Here is a 27,058-nt window from a genome sequence, read left to right as displayed (position 1 = left end):
TTACTTTAAAGCTTTATTACCCAGTTATATTCTGACATATTACTATGTAGAACCTCTTTCTATTAAATCACTATGTAAAAAACACCCTTCTAATAGGAACTTCTTAAGGCTACACTAAATTTAATTTTAAATGCCTTTAAGTGCACATACAGCTTTTGTATGAGTCCCTTAAGCATTGATAAAGATGTTTTAAATCAATATATGTGGAGGAGAAAAATTCCCAAAATTCCCCAAAATACCTAAAATACTCATTCATATCCATGGAGGCTTTTGAAGTGTTAGGTGTTTTTAAGTGTTTTTGTGCATTTGGGAGACGTTTTTCGGCATTTATGGGCATTTTGCCTCTTAACGAATATTGCATTTTCTTACAGCCCATCAAAAAAGCGCTTTGGTGTGGACTGGCCCATTGGAATAAATTGAATGGTCTAAACGCTGGGAAACAGTCTGTGCAAACTTAGCCAAAAATGACCTATTCTATTTATTTATATATATATACATGTGATCTTCTAAGTATATTTCTGACCGTATCACTATACCCTATTGTTTGCCTGGCAAAGGACTAATCATTTAATAATGAAGTTTCAATAGAAATATATTTAAGTTGTATTGTATATATAGCCATTAAACACACAGAGAGTAGTAATGAGATGAATAAATGCTGGATTGGTTGATATTAGCACCATTAGCAATTAGCCTCTGGCTATCTAAATTCCCAGGATTCATTATTTAATGGTTCTCTTCTTTATCCTTACATTTAAAGCTATTTCCCTCTTGGTGTGTGGGCAACTTGAACCTGGATTGTTGAGATCTGTTTTCCGAACCGTAACCATTACAACATGAGAATTTTTTTTTTCTTCCAGCCAAACTGAAGCAGTTTCAGATGAAGGATATGAAAGATATATAGCTGTAGTAATACAAGTGTGTTATTAGTACTCTTACTAAGTTACATTTCCTGTAGTTGCGTAGCAGTAATCATACAACTGTGTTTTAGTATATAGCAACCACCTGTGTAACTGACCCCCTCCATTCAATTCTACATTACTAAACCTGCAGCAAAAATATCCTATGTTCTTCTGTGTTTACTGGTTTTGTTATTTTTCAACCCTTTCAATGTATCATACTTTGCACCTGGCATATTGTCCCATTACGTTGTAAATTCCTCAGGCTACATTTTATATTTTGGGTCTGTGTCTATCTATGTCCTTATTGACCTATGGCTTAAGGCTGCATACATTTCCTATTTAAAAATGAAAAAAAAAACATATGAATAGTATAAAAAAGATAACAGGTGTACATGGAAGACAGTTTTGTTTGTGTCAAATAGCATGTAGAAAAACACCATATCATGCTTAATTGTTTTGTTATTTGTGCTTTGATTGCAGTTTGTGCTTTTTATTGTAGACAAGCCTCAGATGATTGGTTCTGCATTGTATAGTGCATGTTTTCTGGGCCTTGGCTATTAATTGAGTTAGCAGTCCAGCAAAGCCTGACCTATGGGTCATGCCTAAATTTTAACAATTCTTATTTAAGCATATTTTCATTTGGATAATACTGTTCAAGGTCTTTACTAAAAGTGTTGACAGCCACAAGCAACCCTCATATTTTAAGTGTGTCCATGGAAAGGCCAACACCTAAAAAAAAGGGTAAAGCCTATCACATTAGCACAGTCAGTGTAACACACAAGTTACACAGTGATACTACTAGTTCTTAGTGGTTTTTAATCTTGACATTGTAAATATTCATTCAAAAATACTACATTCTTTATGCTTTTTCACAACTCTGTTCGGCTGTTTTGGACTACAGGATGCATATTAAAAATCTTGCAAAATGCCATGCCAAACTTCCTAGTCAAGTTTCAAAATGATCCAGCGACCTTTGCTCATGGGAGCAAATCCTTTTGCCAAGTAAGAGACAACATATGTCACTTTGGCATTGCAGGACAATATTTATAGCATGTCTATAATTCAGATCTCATAGCAACACAAAATTTTGAAGATATATCCGGCAATAAAATGTTAATGATGTAGCAAACAAATTTAAGATAATCGTTTGAAGTCAATGTGAAATAAATTTGTATTTTCAGAGTAACTAATGCATTAACCTGAATGGGCCTTAATTTACCTTTATATTATATCCTTTACACAGGTAGTCCCTGGGTTACATACGAGATAGGGACTGTAGGTTTGTTCTTAAGTTGAATTTGTATGTATGTCAGAACAGGTACATTATTTTATTGAATGCAATTAGGACAGATGTTTGTCTCAACATAATTTTAGGCAGCATGGTGTCAGTTACTGTATAAAATCCTCACTGTGAGCTAATTACAAACAAAGCAAAAAAAAAAAATCTTTATGGAGCGTAGACATTATTTAACTTCTGGAGCAAGCTGTGCTTTGATATGCAAAAAGAAACAACTGCAGAGTTTGTCTTGGTCATTAAAGAGTTACAAGAGGCTGCAGAAAGAGCTCACACCCCCTAAGATCACCCACAACCTCAACTGTGTCCAGCAAAAGTTTTGTTCTGCAAGTCATGCAAACCGTTCCCTACCCCCTCCAAGCCTCCATCCTGCACAAGAGCGAGCAGGGAAGCCCTGTTCCTATCTAGGAGGCGTTCCTATGTCGGATGTCCTTAACCCGGGGACTACCTGTACCAACACTCGAAGGAAAGGGCCAGAATTCCCTTTTGTTAGCATGGTGAGAGGAGTAGACACAGGGGTGCAAATACTGCTGCTCTTTCATTACTGCTGCTCTTTCTTTGACCAATGAGCTAGCTGGATGTGTGTCCAGGTCATGTTGTAGTGCTGTAGCTGCAGGTCCAATACTTGGCAAAAATGTTTAACAAGGGCACTTGCATTTCAATACTAGCTGCAGAGAATGACATAGCTTTTGCCAGGTAAAATAGTACCTATATATGCATTTCAATAGGCTGTCTGTCTGAAGTTTAAGCTTTAAATCCGCAGTAACAAAGTATGTAAGTATATCAATCCTTCACAGCCTGTGCAAATTCCAGAATGATTTAACATTCTATCCTAATTAAAAGAGATGGCTATTCAATGCTCCATTTCCATATAATGCTGTTAGTGAACTGAGCTTAGTAACTTCAGTAGCCTTGGGTTTGGAAAGCTGAAAAAATTATGTGTTCAAACCATCAGGATTTTACTAGTTTGTTATTAACAAAAGCACTTAAATAATGTCAGCTTTACTCAAGTAAATGCATTGCACTATATGAATTCTGTATTATAATGAATTCTTTATTGTAAAATATGGAAGTCAGTTTGGCTCAGGCAGAATATTAAACACTCAGCCTTAACAAATCTGTGCTTTGTTGTGTAGATGATAAGAATGGCCTTCAATAGCTATACATTTAAGTAATGTTCAATTTACTCTATTGAAATCGCATTCATGAAAATGTTGACTTGTTAGACTACTCTGGCACCATTATAAAGTTTATCAGATAATAGTAGTAAAGAATTATGTTGTATGCAAAAAAGGTCGTCTTTTCACAAACAATGAAACGAACATTTTCAATAAACAGGAACTCATTTATTAGTTATATAATTTGAAAAGTTATGCACAGACCTTTGTTCAGCATAGACAAAGTGACATGTGTGCTAGCACTACTATGTATCTAATAAAATTTTCTTAAAGTGGCAGATTAACAGTTTACTTTTATTCTGGGCAACCCAGCCCTGCTGTATATATACTCACCGGCCACATTATTAGGCACACCTTGCTAGTAGAGTGTTTGACCCCTTTTTTACCTTCCTAGCTGCCAGTCTGCTTCAGGGTTTTGTGCGTTTAGAGATGGTCTACTGCAGACCTCGTTTTTTTTTTTTAATTAGTGGAATTACAGTTGTGCTTTATCAGCTCAAATCAAGCATCAACAAGGCATTTGTATCCGGAGCACTGCTATTCACAAATAGTTTTTATTTTTTGGATCATTCTCTGTAAACCATAGACATGTTTGTGATCTAATACAGCGGATCAGCACTTTCTGAAATACTTTGGCCAGCCCATATGACACCATATGACACCAAGAACCATGTTGTAGTCAAAGGCCCTTTAATCACCTTTTTCCCCAATTCTGATGATCGGCTTGAGCTTCGGCAGGTCCTCTTGACAATGTCTACATGCTTAAATACAATGAGTTGCTGCCATGGTATTGGCTAATTATATATTTTGCTTGACAAGCAGTTCTAAAAGGTGTATCTAATAATGTGGCCCTTAATTGCACGTAAGCATTTACCTTTCTGTAGTCACAATATGTAAATTTTTAGGAAAAATGGCCAGCAAATGCAAGGTAGGCTAGGTGGGTGACTGAGTTTATATTTGCAAGCCAATAGAAAGTATTCCTTATGGTTATATATATGAGGTTTTAGTAAAAATTTTTATACATTATTTGAAATGGATCTGAAGCAAGAACTTTTTTTTTGGCAATGCCCTGGAGGAATGGGAGCACTTGTTCTGGTCACAGCTGTGTAAAGGGATTTACTTCTTCCCCTTGTGTCTACAAATAACAAAGGAAACTACCAGGGTTTTAACCAATTTGTCTTTAAATATACTTCAAGTTAGACTTAAACATACCATAATCTAAATCTTTAGCAGCTTGATGGCCTTTGTCAATAGGCTTTGGGCATGGGCTAGAAGCATCAGTTCAATGTACGTTTATGCTGTTTAATGAAAAAAAAATCACTGACAGGTGCACTTGATCTGCAGTTGACCTCCTTCCAACCTTCATTTGACCTGCTTCAAGGTGGATTTTACATTACTAAAGGGTTGTGTAGCAATCCAAAATGAAATAAAAATCATTTCATTCAGGGCTCAATTTTTTTTTTTACCATGGAATTAAGTTTGTGCCCCCAATGGATCTCCAAATACTGTTCATTGTTTTTCACTCCTGAAATCGGAGTTCCACCTTTTCTTTTCTATAAAAATTGAATCTGATGGTAATGATTTCTGCTGAAGTTACTACTACTGAAGACAAATTTGAGTGCTTTTGGAAAAATTTAACTTTAACTTAGCTTTAGTTTTAAAGTTTGTAAGTTTTTTTTCTTGTCTTTTTTTTAGTTCTTGCTTTATAATTTTTTGTGTATAAACTGAGGCTAGTTTTAGGAAAATTATAATAGGAGTTATCCAGCTGTGTAGCTTAAACTATTGATGTCTGTACAAAGGAGTCTCTAAACAGTTAAGAATAAATTTGAAAAGGAGCAGAGCGTTCCATCAATTGAAAAAATGTGTGTAATATTTGACATTTATCTAACTACGCATCTTTTTCATTTTATTGTTTTATTCCCCACTGTTACATGTAAAGGAAGAACATATGTGCAAAACTTTTCTTTTAGCAAACATTTTATTTATTGTTAGTTATTGTTATTCTGAAACTCAAGTCTGCTATTGTGTTTTGTTATTCAAGGGCAAAAAATCACTCATATGTTGATTACAGGCAAAGATGGGCCTTGTGCAGGATGATGTATATCCTGGTGTAGTGACATATAGCTTTGAGCACAAACAAGATAAATTGCAGTGGATGTTGTTGGTATTGTCCTATTGCAGTAACTTTTTTCTGTAAGTGTGCCTATCATAAGTATAGTACAGCCATAGTAACAATTAGTGCAATTATTAATTGAATACAATTGTTTTTTATTCAACTAATTTTAATTATTAGTTGAATAAAAAACAAGTAGAGGTGCCTCTTATAAGTAGAGGGCCTAAATAATAAAGCTCTCTAAGACTGGAGAGGATACACTTTCAACAGTGAAGCTGGGTGACCCAGCAAACCTGGAATGGATAGATTTGCAAACAAATAGCAAATGACTTTGAAGGAGTCCATTCCAGGTTTGCTAAATCACCCAGGTTCACCAATGGATCTCCTCCAGTCTTGGAGAGTTTTAATAAATCAGGCCCATTATCTTTAAAAAACAAAAGGTTAACAAAGGTAGCATGACAAAATACAATGGCAATACGTACTGGTACTTCTTCTGTTGTAGCTAGCCTTCATTGTCTTGTAGAGCAGTGGTCCCCTTCTGACAGCTGGGCCTCGAGAGCATGGAGACCACTGGTGGTCCATGGCTCTAGCCGGTGCACGCCCCAGTGGGGTCAGGATATAGACCCTATTTGGTTGGGTTGAACTGGCCAGAGCCGCGGACCATGTCTCCCGTATGCATCGCAGGCTTAGGGCGGTAGGCAGGTTGTGTTTCTGGACACAACCCGCCCACTCTTCCATCTCAGGCTCAGACGAGCGATGGAGACCTTCATTGGGAGAGTGGGGGGGAGGGTTCTGGCATAATGATGTCACACTGGGGGAAGGTTCTTTGAGTGACACATGGTTACCCGCACAAGCACGGTCCGAACTCAGTAAATTTAGTGATCCGCGAGCTCCAAAAGGTTGGGGACCCCTGTTGTAGAGTGGTGGTGGAATCTTCAGCATCTGACATTCTGAGATGTGTCGGATACCTATGTTTTTCAATTGTTTTTCTCTGCCAACAAGTAGTACATTACTAGAATGTCCCTGCAGATCTGAAGGGACTATGAACCTAGGTGCATTTTTTGGACTTGTAGGTCACCACTTCCTGCCTGGTGAACTATTTCTTACCATTGTACTGTTTATGCAGATATGCACATATGCACAGAATCTTTTAAAAAAACAGGTACATTTTTATGCTCCCAATGTATCTATTTTTACCGCTGGACCACATTTATTCCATGCCACGATGTGAGTTTCTTGTGCAGGAGCTATGAATATATAGCCTAGCATGCAACAGGTTTTTTTTAATAGTTTGTGATATAGGGTTTTTACATTATGATACCCCTCTCTACATTACACCCTTGTCCTTCTGTGCTCATTTAGTTACCTCCTACCTCCCCGTGATTACTCATCATATGGTGAGAGGTAGCAGTAGGGGCCGCGCTTTATGATGTGACCTATACATTCAACCACAAATATTGGCACAACTATTACAAGGGTACCAGGATTTACACAGCACCTTGGAGGAGATGCTGACCAGGGATGATGTCTGAACAGGGATAGCTCTGTCTTGCTGATGAGAAAGGAAGTTTAAATATGGTCAGAGGCAGTACTGTAATATCATTCAAATGGTATAAATACTAGTGGTAAATAGTTAGTGCACTTAATACTTTTATGTACCTAAACTGAACCTGTGCCCAAACTGTTCACACTAAAGTGCTCTAAGAGGAATCATCACACCCTGGTGATGTCAGCAATTGTAAACCAACTGTATTTTTCGATAAATAGATAGATAGATAGATAGATAGATAGATAGATAGATAGATAGATAGTGCATTGAAGCATATGTCCTATATAGACTTCCCAACGCGTTTTACTCAACAGTATTTAATCTCTACAGTTAACCCCTATTGGGTAAAAACCTCTCTTCATTTACCTTGGTAACCATAGGCATTGCGGAGAAACTTATTAACATGGTACACAATAGAGGCACATCAATCTTAGATCTTTCACAATTATCCTCTATTTCAAAAGAATCATAAACAAACAGGATTTTGCTTGCACACAATAGCCTGGCGAAAGTCAGTAGAGCTTCATCTAATTTACTCAGCTAAGTGATATAGCCCCTACAAGGGGACAATTTACTTTGCAATGCCCTTTAATACATCAACCGCACTGTTACATTCTTTCTTGAGTGTTCTAGATATTTAAAATTTAGTAATATGTCTATGTTAGTTTTAAAATATTTATGCAATGCTTTTAATAAAAAGCCCTTTTGCTACTACCCCCACCCTATTTGCTGGAAAATCTGGTTTGTTAAATACCGTATACCCTGTTATTTTAACATTTGCCATTATTTGCCCTTTTTTGGATTTTTAAATGTTGTTACTTCCCTTTATGTTATTTCCAACCAGCTTACTTGTACTTCTTGTTTTCTGAAAATCCCAGAAAAAAATGTATTGAAAATTAAAAAAGACCTTTTTGCTACAAAGTAAGATTCTCAAAAATATAGCAAATCATAGAATATACTGTATAAAGAATATGAAGTATACAATCTGGTAATTGAGTATTTGTAATATTTCTATAGTTCATACATTGTGGCTCAACTAACATTCTGTAACCCCTTATTTCAAGAGCCTATTTACCAAGTGTTCCCTAGTGCATGCCCCCCCAAAAGTTTTTTAATTGAAAGTACTTTCTGAACGCTTTGTGTTTATTGCTAACTATTCCACTGTGTTTTGTGTAAGATTTGTTATTGAACAAGGGATTGTATTAAACTAGGTTTCATCTTACAGGAATGGATGTTATTCACTTGTGTTTGAAGTATCCTTAAGGGTACTTATAGCAATTTTTGAGAAACTCTGATCTTAAATAATGTTTTTCATTTTAATAGAAATATTGGCTAAATAGCTTATTTTTTACTTGAACCTAAAAATTTCAGGATGATGTTGTAAGTAAGCAGTGTGCTTTACCGGTCTGAATGACAAATATGCTAACATTGCTAATGGTTTTCTGCAAGGTTGTCAGGGGCATCTCTTTAGCTTTAAAGGTATACAATAGAACAAATGATTAACTACAGTGAGGATCTGTAATGGCCATCCTTGGGAACGCTTTGTTGCTGTTTCTTTTGTGTTGCTGTACGTCATATGTAGTAATATGCTTGTTACAGTCAGTGGTTCTAGGCATCTGGTTATTATTCTGTGACTATACTTTATAGTGGATTTCTAGACTAATGCAAACAAACAGCAACACACTTAAAGTGCAAATAAATTAGAATTCATTTGTGGTTACACAATGACCAAACACAGCCTCTAAAGACCCTTTCTGACTTATGGTTGAAAACGGCGCTACTAGTTGCTCCCAGCCACCTCCCTTCAACTACTGTGCTGTCAACCACAGAGTTTGACTACTACTTTGTCATGTGCTTGAGGTTCAGTTAGTCTTCTAGAGGTGGAAAAGCAACTATGTAGTCAGCAAGGAATTGTCACTTTCAGGAACTTAACTGTGATCCACCACAGCCACGTGTTTGTATATGCAGGCACATGATGGTGAATAGGAGCAGTTGGGAGAGCAGCTGAACTTGCAGTAGAATGCTGTTGTCAACTGCAAAGCTGAAATGGCTCTTGTTAGTGTTGTCTATGATGTTGATTAAACAATACACAACAAAACAGCTACAAAAATCATTAGTTTTAAATCTGTTTTAAATTAGTTTAAATTTTGTCAAAATATAATAATGAAAAAAATATATAAGAAACTCGTGCTTGTTGAGCATTAACTTTTTAACAAAGAATAAAAAAAATCATGTGTTATATGGCTTACCTGATCTGGGATACAAATCACATTATTTTCTAACAGCTTACAAGTTCACCTTATTGAGTATTATAGTCAGGGTGTACATATAAATGTTCTACACAAGATTTACACATTTTTTAGTTTATTCCAGTTGGAAAAAAATATAAACCTTGGGTGGGAATCTTGTGTTAAAAAATGTATAAATAGTCTTCCTGTCTGTATTTGACCTCCCGCCACAAAAAAGTTTGTATTTGCAGTGTGTTATATGTGGCATGTAAAAAGCTATAGTTCTTTAAGAAGGTTCAGAAGTATAGTACTTTCGGATCAAATAATCCAACACGTATTTAAAGAACTTAATGCAAATTTGACAGCTGGCAGTAGAGAGCTGCCCCTATTCTGTACCTGTTGTGTACCTTCTGTAACTGCCACAAGAATATATTGCCAACCTGTTTATTAAACTTTTTTTTTTTTTAAATATACTTTTGATTAGAAAGGTAGGACAAAAGATACAAAATAATAGAAAATATATACAAATACAGAAGCGTTACAAAATACCAATATTATTCAGTGGATCATGTAAAGAAACCACCATGTAATAGTACAGAACATGACATTAAAATACATTCACTTCTCATAAGATTTTGTCCACACCCTCATTTTCCATTTTTTGTTATATTTCAATCTTTAAAACAATATATAACAGGTAACCAACAAACACTAACCAAAAAACAAAAAAAAACTGTAAACCTACCATATCCAATAAAAAAACCCAGCCCCATCTCTCGTTCACATCGTCTATCGCTATGTTACTACATACATTGAAGAAGAAGTGTACCAAAAATAAAAAAAACTCAAGCACATTTAAATAGATATGCGGAGACAAGGGTACATTACCTATGTGGTGCCCCCAGCGCCCACTGGTCAGACCAAGTTGTGTGTCTAAAAATTTCAATGATATCATGAGATTGACTAGGGGACTTATATTTTTTCAGACATATGACCAGCTATTCTCCAATAGTTTCAGAGTGACAGAATAAGATTGATTAACTAAGCAGCCCATTTGTGCACAAAAGATAATGCGGTGTCCGCTGCCAAAGAATTATCTACAGTATGTGAAATAGAGTGCTTGGAAGCAGATACACCCAACATCTGATTTACTAGTGGGGGCAATACAAAATTGGTCCCAGCACCCTGTCCGCTGAAAAAAGTTGACTTTACTTGCATGTAATATAAAAATTGGTGGGAGAGAAGAGCATACTTGACACAAACAATATCAAATGGTAACAGTTGATTGTGTTCATTCAAGAGATGTTGCAACAATACAATACCACGTTTTTCCCAAAACTCGTACGCTTTGTACATTTGCCCTGAGGGGTTATCCCTAGTGGCTCCTATGGTACATTTACATATATGTAATAGGTTGCAATAGGTTAGTGCGTAATTTCCACTGTATATTTGCATAGGGTACGTTAAGGAGAACTAGGGTCGTATCAACAAGGACTCCAATTTGTATACCATGTAAAATGAGGTACCATGCCACCAATATTTTACATGCCTTAGTCAACAGGCTAGATTGTATTTACGTACATCTGGAAAATTTCTACCCAAGTTTTGTCTAGGTTGAGTTTACATCTAGCTATTCTTGGGGTTTTACCCTGCCTCAGGAAAGTAAGAAACGCTGAATGTAGTTTTTTTACATCCGTATGTCGGAGTAAAGACGGTAAAGTCTGCAACAGATACAATAACCTTGCAAAACGAATCATTTTGATCAGGCGGCATCTTCCCATAAGGCAAGTTTTTCTGTTTAGTTCTGAAATCTCAAACTTTTTCATATGGGGAAATTTAGGAAAAAAACTTACAGGTATGTAGGGGATTCCTGCTATAATTACTATATCCACAGCTAACCTTATATTAGTATGGTCGTCAGTGAGAAGAATACATCTTATGTTGTTGGTCATTGGGAATGTTACCACTCTTACAGATAGCCAAAAAGATCATTGGCATCTTTTAAACTAATCTGAGATTCTTAAAGTTCTCATTGCTCAAGGAACCTCTAACAACCTCTAAAAGGAACCCTATAACTGAGAAAAATTGCGCTACAATTTAATGTCTCCCAAGGGATAAAAGTTCAAAAGTTCCCTGGCATGAGGAAGTGGTAAAGCACAGAAACCTCACCGCCATTGTGAACATTGCCTTAAGTTTACTATTCTGTTTTGTTTTCCAGTCAATAAATCTTTCAGTATTTAAGAGATTTAGATATGTGTTGTTGTAGGCCTGCATTGAGCTGCCACACACAAAGCTGAAAGCTAAAATCAGGCTTAGAGTGCTCAATTTTTTCAAAAAAATGAGGAACATCTCAGACCCCAGTGGCTTTAATTTAGATATCCATAGAAGCTGAAAGAAATTTGCATAGCAGAGTGCCCCACATATAGAGAAAACAGAAATATTAGCAAAGATGAACTAACATTTATGTACCAAAATTTACATTATATGGCCTATCGTTGGTAATTTGGGAAATTTTAACCTACATCAGGTTCACTTGATATTGACTACACTTGACAGTCTAAAAATGAGTTAAGAAATGTGGAATTAAGGAATTTGTAACTATATACTTTCAGACTAAGTGAAAGTTTTTACAGGTGAATGGAATTATTTATTCCTAATGCCAATATTATCTAGCCTGCGATAACCTTTTTATTAATTCATAATCAAGTATTTTGCAGATACAAGCACCCTCACCACAACAAGGGCACATCACCGCTGGATGCATTTCTCCTAATGTTAATATAATTTGCAAAGCAAAATCAAATTTCATGAGATATTTCCATTATTTCCCTAATGAATTGCAGTAAGAGTCAATCAAGAATTCATTGTACACATCTTAAATGAAAAATGTTTTATTGGAGTAATTAGTGGCTGGCACTGCGCATCTAATTTACATATTAGGTTTCAAAACATGCTAAGAACTAACAGAAAGACACTTGAACAATAATCAAATTCCTGTGTCACAGAATAGGTCAGGCAATGAAAAACCCTTAACATGTCCATTTTTAGAGCATACTGGAGAGGTAACGTGCAATATATCTATTTGTGGATCCAAGACTGAAGCTCTATGCTTAAGTCCTTAGCTTCCTTGTCATCTAGGGTTCCCAGGATTTTTAATATGCCTTGTTTATTTATTTTTTTGTAAAATCTATTTATTAGGCAAAATGTTTAAATACACAATTCAGGGAGTAGAACAGTGTAAAATTATAGTGAACAAAAAGGGGGAAAGAAATAACAGAAAGTAAGGGAAAATGAACAAAAATGCTTTCAGGCTTGTACAGTAGTCTATTCAGACTGCAGACTAGTCCACAAATATTCAGAGATTTGGGAACAAAATGTAAAGAGCAAAATCACAGTGTACACTGGTAGGTTATCAATAGAAGAGTAAAGCTGTGGACACACTTGCAAAAAATATTGTTGGAAACGAACAACTAACCGATCGTCCAATAATCGTGAACAAAAAAAGTGCACAGCGATGCCGACGAACGAGGATTGTAACTGGAAACGGAACGACCGTCTCGGCAGATCTGATTAAGCCACGATCGTTCATTATCTATTGTGTGTACGGCTCTTTAGTGATCGTGGATGGTTCTGCAGTACACTTTCTCGTTTACGTTTCACTTCTTGCAGTGTTCAAACTATCGTATCTAGTGTGTACATTATTGGTGGATTATATTTGAATAATCGTATTTTTACAACATTTACAGAATTGTGCACGATACTATTGTTCGAAGAAATCGTGCATAATGGTTAGTCGTTCGTTTTCTAACGATAATTAATGCAAGTGTGCACCTAGCTTTACTGTTGGGAAACACTCTTTCCCCAGGAGAGCTATGCTCATAACCTGGAATATGACCCTTTGACAGATTAACAACAGCATAGTGTCAATGCAAATAAAAAACAGCCTGGGGCTCGGTAACCTCAGTAACTTGATTTTCCACCATAGATATGAAAGGGGTTTAGGATTTTCATTACTACATGGGATGCTATTTTCTAGCTACCTACAAAAGCAATGGCAGAAATTAGCATGGCCAACATTATCTTTCTGACACTTTCAGGTCACAGCATTTCAACCAAGTGGACCTTGACCATTCCATTGCAAGGGAACAAATGTATTTAGTTCATTTATATGGGATTCTAAATGTAAGAACATAATCTTCCTTATGTCTATACATATATAAGAATTGGCGCAATTTTATCCTAAATGTTTTACAATTTTACTATTGCTAATATGCAGCCATTGTGTGCTAATATTACTTGGTTTGATCAAAGGTAAATAGGTTTCAGCCAAGTATAACATAGAGACACATACATCACTTAAATACTCACAGCAGTTCTATGCCTTCCACACATTTTTAATATAGATTTTTGTTCCTTTTGTGTTGTGTTTTACCCTGATTTCCTGTTCTGACTGACACCCATCAAATTTAAAGGAGGTAAAAGGAAGAAAAAGGAAAAGGAAGAAGGTATCTAGTAATTAAAAAAATCTTGCGCTGTCCTTCACAAAACCAAATCCAGACAAGATACCAAGAGATTGGAACTGCCTGCATGACCTCAGTCTTAGGTGCAATTGAGCAATGATTCCCCAAGCCCTGCCAGGCATCCTCCTGCTGAGTCTTCTTAGAAATAGAATTGACAAACTGATTTGATTTTTTGCCAGTACTTGTTGCTTTACTCCAGGTGCTCTGTGCTTCTGATCCCTTCACCCTTTATTGTGGCCATGTCCTGACTACAGGGATGCACCCTAGGAAATGCTGTTCCTAGAGCGAGTTTCCTAATGATGACAGCAGTGGAGAATGCTCATGTTATGTACATCTGAAACTTATTTATTGTGATTGGAGAACATTTGAGATACAGGGATGAAACATTGTCACCTGGAATGTTTCTTAAAGTGGAAGGAACTGCAAAAGAAAAAGGAACTGTACGCTGTTAAACACCTTTTGTCTTAATGCATCTAAAATGTATTTAGTTTATTTTATTTAAACTCACAGTGCAGTTGGGATTTAGGTTATTGGGTTTACATTTACTTTAAATAAAGTCTTATGGAGATTAGCATACTACTCACAAACCACAAAAAAGAGGATCAGTAATTTCAGTGCTGCCACTTTCCTGAAATCAGAGCTGTTTCACTGGGAAAGCAAATTAATGTAATTTTCGTAGCAAGGATTTTGAATAACGAGTCCCAAAATGGCTGATTTCCCCAGAGGTTTAGATGCTCTGGTCATTATTACAACCATGGTGTTTGGGTTCCGCATTCAAAAGAGAGCATCTGCTCATCAGAATACAATCTCCTTCACAGTGGCAAAGTCATTTTTTATCTTGTTTTCAGATTCATAAATAATCCAAACTCTTTGTGGGACCATTGTTATACTATTAGTTATGTTGGTATCACAGCATAATGTAAATTATTTTACAAGGTTCTAGTGAGCAGGTTTTTGGAAGTGCAAATTTCACATAGCTCTAAGTGCTGAATATTTACATAATTATATTTAATGTATATCTTAGTATGTATATCTAGCTCTTATATACATAGCTAAAATACATATATGTGAACTTTATTTACTGACAACCAATTTAGAATTCCTATAGGGAGTCTTGTGATCCAGAGACCTGACTAAATCACACACAGCACACTCCTAGACCTCACTGCAAATAAACAACCAACCAACAATCCCAAGATCTAGGATCTGACCCAGCACATGATTTAGCAATGAATGAGCCTCACACTAATGAACTCATCATTATCACGTCAGGCTTTGAGCACTAAAAGGATTGGTGGTGCATTGCAGAACCTAAAGCAGAACTGAAGTTCCACTTTTAAGAATCCATGTTCAGGCCAGTCATTATTGCAGAAAGGGTTAGGCGCTATCACTTCTGCAATACTCCCTCCTACCTGCCTGATCACTCCAGGTATCTGGCAAAGCATCAGGTTTGGCTGACAGGATTACCGGCAATATTGACTTTCCCTGCTTGTGCCCGGAATAAATGAACTCCCTGTACATGAGCAACACCAACCTGGCCCAGCCATTTAAGTTGGCCGAAGACTGTCTGCAGTAATAAAAGAAAGAAGATGACTGTGAGGGAAAAGGGACAGGTGAGTATCACTGGTTTAGCTCCGCTTTAATTTAACTAGGGCGCTAATTTTAAATATTGCTGTTCAAGGCATTAGAGACTGCAAATATCAAGGGAGATTCCAATAATTGTAGTAGTAATATGTAAAATTAAAACTTAACAATTTTTTAAAACTATGCAATTTTTTGAAATGTGGTGTTCTTACATCTGTCTGGAGTTTAGTTTCATGTTTATTATGTGATTATTTTTAAAGAAATCCATCATATATATTTCCTTTACCACTTACTGTTATAATAAACATAACCTGAAATATACTATATTGTTGGAATTGTATTGTGCTGGGGGCAGTGCTGCTCTAACAGCTACCAGCCACTCGGAATATCATCTTCTAATTATATTGTAAACAGCCATCGGATGTTGCATTCAATGACATCATGACCCGAAGCCAACTGCATGCCAGAGGTTACCACCAGTCTGAATTCAACAGCAGAAATCTATTGTATAATTTCTATTGACATTCACCTGGTGTGTTCCTGGTGGGAAACCGCCTAGTTTTGATACAAGTGTGAACCATAGTAATTTTTCTAATTGAATCCAATGCAAATTGTGGGTAAAAGTTTTGTAAATCTTGGGTGAAAGCATTTTTAAATAGACCCCTATTCTTCATTGGGGGAATGTACTTAGCAGTTTTAAAGGTAACAATGAAAACTTTCAAAATTTCCAATTACGCAAGGCAAAATGAAAAGACTTTCATTGTACATACATTTTAATAACACATTAGGATGATTATATCTTTACATAGGCTATAAATTAACTTTAACGCTGCGTGTGGTTAAATAAACGGTATTAGGTAAAAGAGTGTTCTTTATGCAGAGGCTTGATAAAGAATGTACAGTTTGAGGATTTACATTGTTGACAGGCCTCCAGCAGTGATGGTTAATCGGTGGCGGGTGTCCTGCCGTACAGTCCCATGTTACTGACATGGAATTAATGTGCTCCAAACAGAGTCACTGTGATCCCGCTCATCCAGAGAAAGTAAATTATTATAATTGGGTTCAGAGCCAAGAGCAGCCATTAGGTAAGGTAACATAGACAAAGCACACAGGAAATTACCATATGCTATGACTCAGCGGTAGTCTCTGATTCAGCTGTCATTGTGATGCCAGAGGTCGTACATTCATGTCTTTATTAAGCCTGGGATGTGGCATCAGCTGGCAAACCCCAAAATATTTGGGCCAATATAATAAAAGTAAAAATGAATATTGGAGACAGACAATAGGGCTGATTTATTAAAATTTAGGAAAACGTGAAGATGTTAAACTGATGCTTTTTTTTTTTTTTTATGAAAGAAAGCAAACCCAATCGGTTGCTGTTAGCTACAGTTTTATTTTTATTCCAGATCTTATCAGCGGAACCAATTGTATTTTACAGTACATTATAATTCTATCATATTTCTAGAGTTAACATAGCCCCTGCTGAAAAAACAGATATTGGATTCATAGGACCCAATTTAATAAAGCTCTCCTAGGCTGGAGAGGATACACTTTCTTTAGTCAAGCTGGGTGATCCAGCAAACCTGGAATTAATCTAGCAATGATTGAAAACATATGCTAACAAATGACTTTTAAGACATCCATTTCAGGTTTGCTCGATAACCTAGCTTTACTGATGAAAGTGTATCCTCCCCAGCCTTGGGGGGGGGGTGTAATAAATCAGGCCCATAGTCTTACATTGTGATATTATCTGTAGATCAAGTAAAAAACTGACTGTTGTTCTTGAATGAAACATATTCTGATGTTTTCAAAGTCAAGCCTGAATTATGGTCAATTAGAAACCAGAAATAGTATTTGAATTTAGAATTTAGGGTAGATACAAAAATCCTGTATTTGTAAATATAAATATTATTATTATTACACAGTATTTATATAGCACCATCATATTACTTAGCACTTTGCAAAGTCCGTAGTCATATCACTAGCTGCCCCCTCACAATAAAATGATAAAATGTCCCTACTATAGTCATATGTCTTTAATACAGTCTAAGGTCATTTTTTTTTTTTGGGGGGGGGGGCAATTACCTTAACTGCATATTTTTGGATAATGTGTTTAAGGGAAGGGTAGTGGGTGCCAGGCTCTCTATGGTGAGTAACAGACAAAAAATCCTGTATTTGTAAATATAAATATTATTATTATTACACAGTATTTATATAGCACCATCATATTACTTAGCACTTTGCAAAGTCCGTAGTCTCCTTCAAAGGAGCTCACAATCTAATGTATGATAAAAATATTTCTTAATAATAATATGTCTTTAATACAGTCTAAGGTCATTTTTTTTTTTGGGGGGGGGGGGCAATTACCTTAACTGCATATTTTTGGATAATGTGTTTAAGGGAAGGGTAGTGGGTGCCAGGCTCTCTATGGTGAGTAACAGACACCTGTCTAGTGGCTTCTTTGACAGTGATGAGCTTATAGATGCTATTTACAAAAATGTTGTACATTGCTTTATATATATATATATATATATATATATATATATTATATAGACACTGCATAACTAAACGTAACCTTGTCCTGGCCCTAAGATCACACATGAATATTCCTAACTAATAGGGTGTGCAAGCCGAGTGTTCACACCCACCAAATGCACTGATTTCCATATTTCCATATGCCAACCTTAGCTGTTGGCAAAACTGTAACTGTCTGTATTTTCACTTTCCTTTTTAAATAAACCCACCTAGTTGCTTGAATAACACCTTCGAGGGGCAAAATCTAAGGTAGTATACGGTAGGTATAGGGGTAAGACAAAAGCTTAGGTGATATATAAACCAAGTACAGCAACTCCACAAGGCTCCCTGTGAGACACTGTTCTACAAAAGATGTATCTTAATGCTAGGAGTAGAGTGGTGCACACTATAGAGTAAGTTAGCACTATAATAGTATTTCAAATAGTTTACACAGCCCTTATGTAATCTTTCACTGCAAAGCTTGTCCATCTGGGTATGCATTTATTAAATTCAACAATTTATGTTGAAGATCAACCATGCATTTGTTCACTATTGAACAATTTATTCTTTTTGCTTTTTGTAACCCCTTAATATCTGACTTTGGGAATGCCATAATATCCATAGTAGGGAGGACTTCTGGTTAGCAGATATTTACTATTGTGGGGGTGCAAAAGATACAGAAAGCAGACTGGGCAGTTTCCAGACAATGTTGTCTGTGTCTTACATTCTCTGCCTCACATTTTGCTCCATACAAAGAGCAGTTGTAGGAAGGTTATTGTAATTTTCATAAAAAAAGTTTGGCAGCTAAAGCCGTTCCTTTGTAAGATTTTACATCTTTTTATTTAGCTGTTTGCCTGGAGCTTCTTTTTAAAGTATTCTCAAAACCCACCATTAAAAAAAAACACATTGTACAGCTTCTGCAAGGGAAATATTCTCATGTTTATTGGAACTGATTTTGTTTACCAATTAGTTTTATCCACAGGTAATGAAATGTAGGAGATAAACATAGAAGTGCAATTTGAATTTGCAGTGGCTCTGAATTCTGTGTACTTGCTACAGCGTACAGATAATTGTTTTGCTCTCAGAATTCCTAGTAGTCAGAGAACATTCTTTTCAATGCAAGTCATCATGTTAAAATAACACTAATAAAAAAAAATCTCTAATATAAAAAGATGCATTTTCAATTACTTGAACAACTGAAATTGACAAGATGTGAATCATTTAATAAATTTTACAAATCAATAAGCTTACAAGGTGTATAAAATAAACAGATTAAGAATTGTAAAACAGGTACATTACTCTGTTTGGATCCTATGAAAGAAGAGATAATTGTACATTGCAGATCAGAGTAATAAAAGAGAAAAGAACTTTAATACATTCTGCTTTCTGGTAGAGATTAAAAAGAACTCCCCGTCCCAGGTTTTGGTGTGTGAAGTATAGTTGATCTTATATTATGATACTCTTTTTTGCCTCTTTTGATTGGTCAATTGTGATGAAGGACATTAAACAGAGGGGTGTGGTGGGCTGTAGTCAGTAACACATACCCGATGCTCCCCTTTCAGACTTGCAATCATAATGGTCTGGTTGAATGGAGTCTCCCTCCACCAACTTCCTTTGCAGCATTGAGATGCCATGTGACAGAATGCCGAAAAATGAAAAAGGAGCTGATGATGGAATATGTGAAAATGTAGGCCATAATTACCCATGACCTTTAGGACAACCTACTATTCTTTTCAATCACTGACGCTCCTAGGTATAGTTTCTTCAACTCACAAAAACTACTTTAAAGGAATCCGTGGTTATAGTTACCCCACTTCCAAGCCAGAGGATATCAACCATTTCCACACCCTTCCTGATTCTTTTTTTCTTCAGAATTTCTTATGGTAAATACTAAAACCATGGTAAATTTTGACATCAGCACATTTTGTATTTATTTGTATTGTGTTGTGTCTTCATATAGGGTTTACTTGGAAAGATGATTACACTCAACATATCATTGCAAATGAACTATCAAATATTCGTAAGGTATACAGCAGACCACCAGAGTCTCTTCCATCTGATGTCTCCAGCACTTCCAGGTAACATGATTTTGTTCTTAATATTTCCTCTGTACAGTTAATTGTAAAAATATGTGTGCACTAGACAGTAGAATAAAACATTACATTAATTATCCCTGTGAGCACATTGCAAGACTGCCAACTAAAGGTGCGTACACACTTCCAATTTTTATCGTTCCAATCGAACGACGAACGATCGATTGGACAAAAAAATCGTTCGTAAAAAAGTAACCAACGACGCCGACGAACGAGGAAAATAGATGGAAACGAACGACCGGACCGGCGGATCGGATTGGGCGACGATCGTTGAACATCGTTCGTGTGTACGGTCGTTCGTTGATCGTCCATGTTCAGAGCATGCGTGATGAACGAACGTCCGTTCACTTTCCTGTCGTGCACATAGTTCCTCTATCGCTTAAACAATCGTATCTATTGTGTGTACAATATCTACGAACGATCGTGTCGTTACCTCTATGTGCAGGATCGGTGCTATACGATCTTTCATATATATCGTGCAGGAACGTTCGTCGTTCGTTTTCCGACGATAATAATTGGAAGTGTGTACGTAGCTTTATGCACTGAACCTAGCAGCCATAATAAATATACAGTTTGATTTTAACACTCTAATAGGGGAGGGGGTGCAACATTTTTCAAGTAAAAACGTGTGTGTGTATATATATATATATATATAATATATATATATTTATTTATATATACACACACACACACACACACACACACACACACACACAGGCATACATTTATATACTAGTTAAATTATATAATAGTATAAATAATAATCCAATATATAATACTTAACCCACCAAACCATGTCACACATACACCACATTAACGCCCTAACCTAGACTTTCTTGATTTTTTAAATATGCCTTTCAGGTTTTCAGGGAACGCCTGCTATAATTACTATATCCACGGAGCGCAGTATATTATTATTGGGGTCATTGGAAGGTTGTAAACCTTACAGGTAGCCAAAAGAGGATCATAGGTTTCAAACTGACCTAAGAGGCACAGATTGCTTATTGCTCAAGGAACTCCTAGCAACCTCTGGAGGAACCCTGTTCTGTTTCACTGAACCCTGATTTAGAAATACTGCCCTAACCTTTTTGAATAATGTGTAATTGGCTGATGGCAGCAAAAAATATTTTATAGTAGAACAAATGTAATGTTCATTATGAATAACCTTTGCTATGTAACTTTTCTTTTCTAGTTAAACAGTCGATTTTGATTTGTAAAACTTAAAAATGCTTTGAGGGACATTTGAAACCACATCCAAATACACCGATCCAAGAATGTACACTATCCTAGTTTTATCTCTATCTTAATTTATATTAGTGTCATTAATAACTTCTTTAGTTCTTCATAAAAACCAGTCAGTTTCAAATCTGTGTGAAAAATAATCAATTTGTGGAATAAAAGTGTAAATCTGACTGGGGCTATAAGGGGCATTTTTATCTTATCAACCTGTTTTCTTCATTTAGGGGTCAGAAGTTAAAAGCAGAAAGTGACAAAAGTTATGAAACGGAAGCTAACAGAAATTTTGCCAAATCTTTTCACCAATATCTTCAGTATCTTGGTATCCTGCCACAATCTGTAGCTCCGAGCTACTATCCAAGGACAAAGAGCGAACAGCCCCCCATTACGGTAATCATACGCCTTGAAATAAGAATCTACTAGGATCCATTATAGGACAAGATAACACATATGTATTTTCTCACCTTGGTATTTTATGTTCTAGTACTGACCTTCATCACTAGAACTTTGTAAGGTAACATTTTATGTCTAGAATTGGTGACCATGAGTCTGTATAGGACTCCCACATGAATTCCTAATGTTGGGATACATTGTTTTTGAAGGAATGTGGCGTACTCATTTTTATTATTATGGGAAGCATTTTACAGTTGCAGTAAGAAACATATAGTTATTTTCAAGGTAAATGTAAAATATGGGTAATGTGATTTCATTTAAAATTATATTTCTAAGTCCATTTATTCATCCATCTCTTTTATCACAGTTGTTAGTGTTAGTAGAGCACTGCTAAAGGGTTCCTGATAGGTCAGATCAAAAGAATCTGCTTGGAGACACGCTGACAACCTCTAGAAGCTGATCTAGGTACCCTCCCTGTCACCAACACCCCCTTACATTGGTGGTCAGTTAGCCTCTCAGCAACATAACCTTTTTTACTGAGCCCCTTGACAACATTCCTTCTTACATAAGTGGCTGGAGCCCTCAGTTACTTACCAACTTATATTTCCCTTCTCTCATGTGTAGAGACGTGGCTGGTGCTCAACACCCTTCACTGATATGTACAATAGCACAGAGAACCAGCTCCTGCCAATGGTACACTTATCCCCGTAACACTTTCCTCTTATTCAACACAGAAGGCACTTGTATACATACAAGTAATGTGATGAATGGGAAACTATGTGCCATTGACATCACATACTGTAGAAACTTCTATGATAAAAAAAAAGCAGAGGGTGGAGGGGGTGAATGCATTGAAAGAAGAAAACTGTGTCTCTAATATGGTTTCCAACGCTGCTGTCATATGAGGAAAAGGAGAGTTGAGCACCAGCTGCTTACCTGCATTGCTCTGGATATGGGGTATAAGACCACCTGACTTAAAAAAATAGGGGAAATCCTTAACCTTATCTCAGACATACAGTATATGATATATAGATCTTAGGTAATATATTTATTTTTATTTTTATCAATTTCCTCATTGGGCATACAACAGCAAATAACTGTTTTTCACTGTTTACTTTTAAAGTACACCTGCATGTGACAAGTTACAGAGAAACACTTGTATGAATTCCAAAATGTCAATTAGTTACCCAAACCAAGTGTTATGAAGTGTGTGTTCTGCAGCTTCTTAGTTTTTTAGCACAATCAGGAACACCTGGTCTGTACTTTCACATGGCTCAGCATGTGCTCAGTTCAATAATAGTGTCTCTAGTTTTTTTGTGTGTATGAACCAGTCTAAACTTTTTGTTTTATGATTCCGTAGGGTTTTTAGCCCTTGGAAAACTAAGTGAATAAAAAACAACCATTATTCAGAATACTCCTGTTTACATGAATTTAGGACTACAAATCCTAAACCAGAATTACGTTTCTATAAACGTCAGTCAAGTACACTGACTGTCGTATTAATAAAAATAAAAAATTCCACCTGACCTTTTATATGTTGGTTTTGAAAATGAAATATGACGGGACCTTCTGTAAGAAGTACTCAGTAATGGAGAGCTGAGTGGCTTCTGTCAATCTACCATAGTTCTTATTAGAATGCCAAGCTTTCTCTTACCCTTTATATATTATTGATTTTTGTTCAAAAGTAGCACTGTTCAGTAAACCACTAAAAACTGTTTTAAAGGTTAAATCTGATATTATAAATTTATAACCACCACATGAGTCCTTTCATGCCAGGTCTGCCCTGAAAACAGTTTATTCTCTTTCAGGCTTAGTTAATAAGATAGTTAAAAGGAAAGTTATGATGTGTAAAATTCTACATATACACCCTTTAGCAGCCATTTACCTTTCCGTTGATTAAACTCAGATTTGTGAAATCTGGACTCCAGGTAGGCAATACCACATTTGTTTTAAGGCCAGAATATGGCCTTCTGTGATCTGCAAATAGAAGTATGAAAAAAGGCTTTCAAATACTGGGAAATGACATTGGTGCTTTGACATACTTTAAATACCATCATGTCTGGAGGTACATGTGCTTGTTCACATATAAAGACATATAAAAAGAGCATCAAGCAGATAGACGAAATCCACCTTACACTATATGGAGAACACACTCAAAATCCCTCACCATCGGAAACACATGGAGCCAGAATATAGGAACTAGATAATTCCTGGGGTAAATAGAGGTATGAGCTTAGTTCGTACTGCCTTGAGTTGTTCCATGCTTTGGATAGGAGATTGTAGGGTAATGCTTTCCTCCATGATGTGAGATGCCAGATGACAGTCCATTTGTGCCACCGACCAATTTTCCTGCTTCACCATTTGGTGATGTCACATTGAACTTGCCAAAGGACAGCTGATAGGAAGTGTCCACAATATTGGACAGCGAAACGAACACCCGAAGGAAGACCCTCCCGCTTTGCAGTCCAGAATATATATGATACCTGTCTGGGGCTATTAGTGATTTTTTTTGTAGCAAAGTTGGAGGTGGTGGGTTTTTTTTAAACATCAGTGGCGGCAATACCTGGCTGGAAATAATTTTTAAATTAGTTTAGTTAGTTTTGCCTGCTTCTGACTCATATCCATGTACACAAACCCCTTCCTTGTGGTTTTCATTTTGATCCTAGTCCTTCTTTGTTGCTTGCTTTTAATACTGTAGTGCAGTTAACTGGTGAAAAACAGCCTGTCTTAGTTTCGTTAGCATGGTAATAGTCAGGTAACATGGCGACAGAGGACCAGAGTAGTGCCTTTTATGAGCTATTTTAATATTTCTCTAAAACTCTAATCAGCGGAGGAAACAAGTACCATATATTTCTTCTCTACCCTCCTCCATCACAGCATTTTGTTTAATGATGAATTCTAACCAGTTGATAGGAGTTACTGCACTTTGCTCTTTGCCTTATTAAATAAGTCTGCGTCTGTATGGAATTTGTTTTCTGCATAACTGAACACAGCCTCAGATATACACTTAATTGTAGCTGAAATCTGAAGAATGTTCAAGATTATGCCTAATTAGAAAAGGACAAGTAACCTGCTGGGATTTTTAATAAAGTAAATATACCAATAAAGTTTGTACAATGCAATGGTAGAACAATAGTACAGCATAATTAATAACCATGCAGGGATACTGAAAAATAAGTAATTAGTCACATTTTCTGACAATAATGTTATACTGAAGTTTCAGTAAATCATTTTACTGTATTAGTATAATGAAATTGTACAGTTGTATAGAAAATATTTACAATATAATATTAATAGTAATAAATATAACTGTATTTACTATAAGGGTCCAAATTAGAGTTTTTTCTGCAGATTCACTGAACTCCCAACTCAGTTGTCCGCATTAAAAGAAAAACTGTATTTTTATCATGCTGAATACGTTCTAGAATATTGGTCAGAATAGTGGAATTTGCAGTTCAGTGTTGCTAAATGCAAAATATTGTACTTAGGGAAAAAGTAGCCCTTAAATATTCTACAATAGACTACAATGTTCAGGGCAGAACTACTGGGGGTGGACAAAAGATTTGCTGATGCTTATTTCATATAATAAGAAACCAGTGCGCTCAAGCTGTAGGGAAAGCAAATACTTTCTGGGGTGAATCACTTGAGGGATTACCAGCAAGAGGAAGAAGCTACTGATTCCACTATGCAGAGCCTCAGATAGACCTCATATAGAATGTTGTGTCCAATACTGGAGTCCTCAATCACAAAACTATATATTGATGGGATAGAAAGGGTCTGAAAATGGGTGCCAAAATAGTGAAATGTCTGAGTAATAAAATATATCAGGATAGCCTTCAGGAGCTTAATATGTACAGTCATGAGGTAAGAAGGGTATGATTAGGTTCAGGAGGCTAGATTTTTCATGTGAAGCTAAGATCAAAAGCCTTGGGGCCTAAAAACACAAATTTCCCTAAAAAACACATTTTTTTCCTTTTACATATATATTTCAGCATGTGTGTTATGGTGCTTTGTTTCAGTGTATATTAAATGAACTGAAAGAATGTTCTCTAGCAAACTGACATTTTAAGTAATATTCCTCTTTTAAAAGATACTCCTGGGGATCGTGGAGGATCGTTTTGAATTAAAGTCTGTTTGCAACATTAGCAGATGGATTTTTGTTACTTGTTTGTTTTAGCTAATTGAAACTTTGTCACCGTTATTGTCAGGGATATAAATGACAACAGTTAATGTGACAATAACAAAACTTTGTTTTTCTTTCTGTTTTCAGAACTCAAAAGGAAAAACTCCAGGTCTACTGTTTGCTCCGACGTCCCATCAGAAAACTCCGGATACAGTTGCAAAGACCTTATCTAAACCTTTAGCTGCCAAGCTGCCAAAGGAATCAGAAGCAGAGACTGAAAAGAAGACCTTACTGGCAGCATTAAAAACTTACCTTGCACAAAAGCCAGTGTCACACAGTGCTGATAATCCAGATCCAAATGGGAGAGCAAAAGTTTATCCGATGTACTCCAATAAATACCATACCCCTCAACTCAGTCAACATGATGAAGTGCTTCCTAAAGATGATGAAGAGAATACTTATCAAATCCATTCTTACCTTCAGAGACCAAGAGCTCGTGTGTTGACAAGGCCAAATCCTGGAACTCTGATTTATAAATCCAGTTCTCGCCAAGAAGACCCAAAGGAACCGTTGAGTGCTGTGGATGGTAATTCATGCTTATTTTCGGACACTTGTTTTATTTATAGTACAACAGGCAACTTTTAATATAAGTAGACTACTCTAATGTTTTTTGTTATGTGTGTTTTTATTGTCCTGCATTTGGGGGCAATATATAAAGCAGGGGTAGTGCACAAGTAAAAAATAAGAAGCTGATAACCATCAATCAATCTATCTGTGCTTGCCCTTACAAAGACACTAATTCATTGCTTTTGACAGCTGTCAGAGACTGTGGATCTGTGGACCTCCATTACCTTAATATTTACCAGAGCCTACTGCAGCTGGCTGTGCTGGTCTTTACAATTTAGAGATATAGAGAGGTGCAAAGAACACTAATATTAGTTGGTGTAAGATCTTCACACATGTAGGGAAGCCTTTTTCTTTTCTCTTGTCCTTCTTCTAACTTTGGTACATTTTCTTTCTGCTCATTCTATCTGTGATTTCAGTCTGTGACTGACTGTAAAAGAGATTTTCATATCCTGATGACAGGACTAAAAGTTTGGTCATCAAAGATCACATCAGATTTAAGTAAATTCTTGTGTTCAACCCACTTCAACAAAATGTGTTTCCCACAAAAATTTAGATATATATGCAGTAAGATCATTTGTATTGAAATTATTTGTAAGCACATTAACCATAACCATTTTAACGAAGGTTGGTAAACATGTTAGGGAAAGTAAAGATGTTTTACATTACATTTTAATGATGATAAACACTCAATAAATTATATATATATA

At 36.2% G+C, this 27,058-nt stretch overlaps 1 protein-coding gene across 1 annotated transcript in view; it reads left to right on the top strand.

The window, feature by feature from the left end:
- Positions 1–27,058, top strand: part of PTPRN2 (protein tyrosine phosphatase receptor type N2) — a gene marked incomplete in the record, with an annotated part of 519,721 nt that overhangs the window by 138,229 nt on the left and 354,434 nt on the right. Inside the window, 3 exon segments of the mRNA XM_072412607.1 lie at positions 19,840–19,957; positions 21,436–21,598; positions 25,872–26,310. Coding sequence (XP_072268708.1) covers positions 19,840–19,957; positions 21,436–21,598; positions 25,872–26,310 — 720 coding nt within the window.

This window comes from Pyxicephalus adspersus, chromosome 5 (assembly GCF_032062135.1).
Source record: "Pyxicephalus adspersus chromosome 5, UCB_Pads_2.0, whole genome shotgun sequence".
NCBI lineage: Eukaryota > Metazoa > Chordata > Amphibia > Anura > Pyxicephalidae > Pyxicephalus > Pyxicephalus adspersus.
Note: the sequence above shows the minus strand (reverse complement) of the source record. Positions and strands in the feature narration are given on the sequence as shown.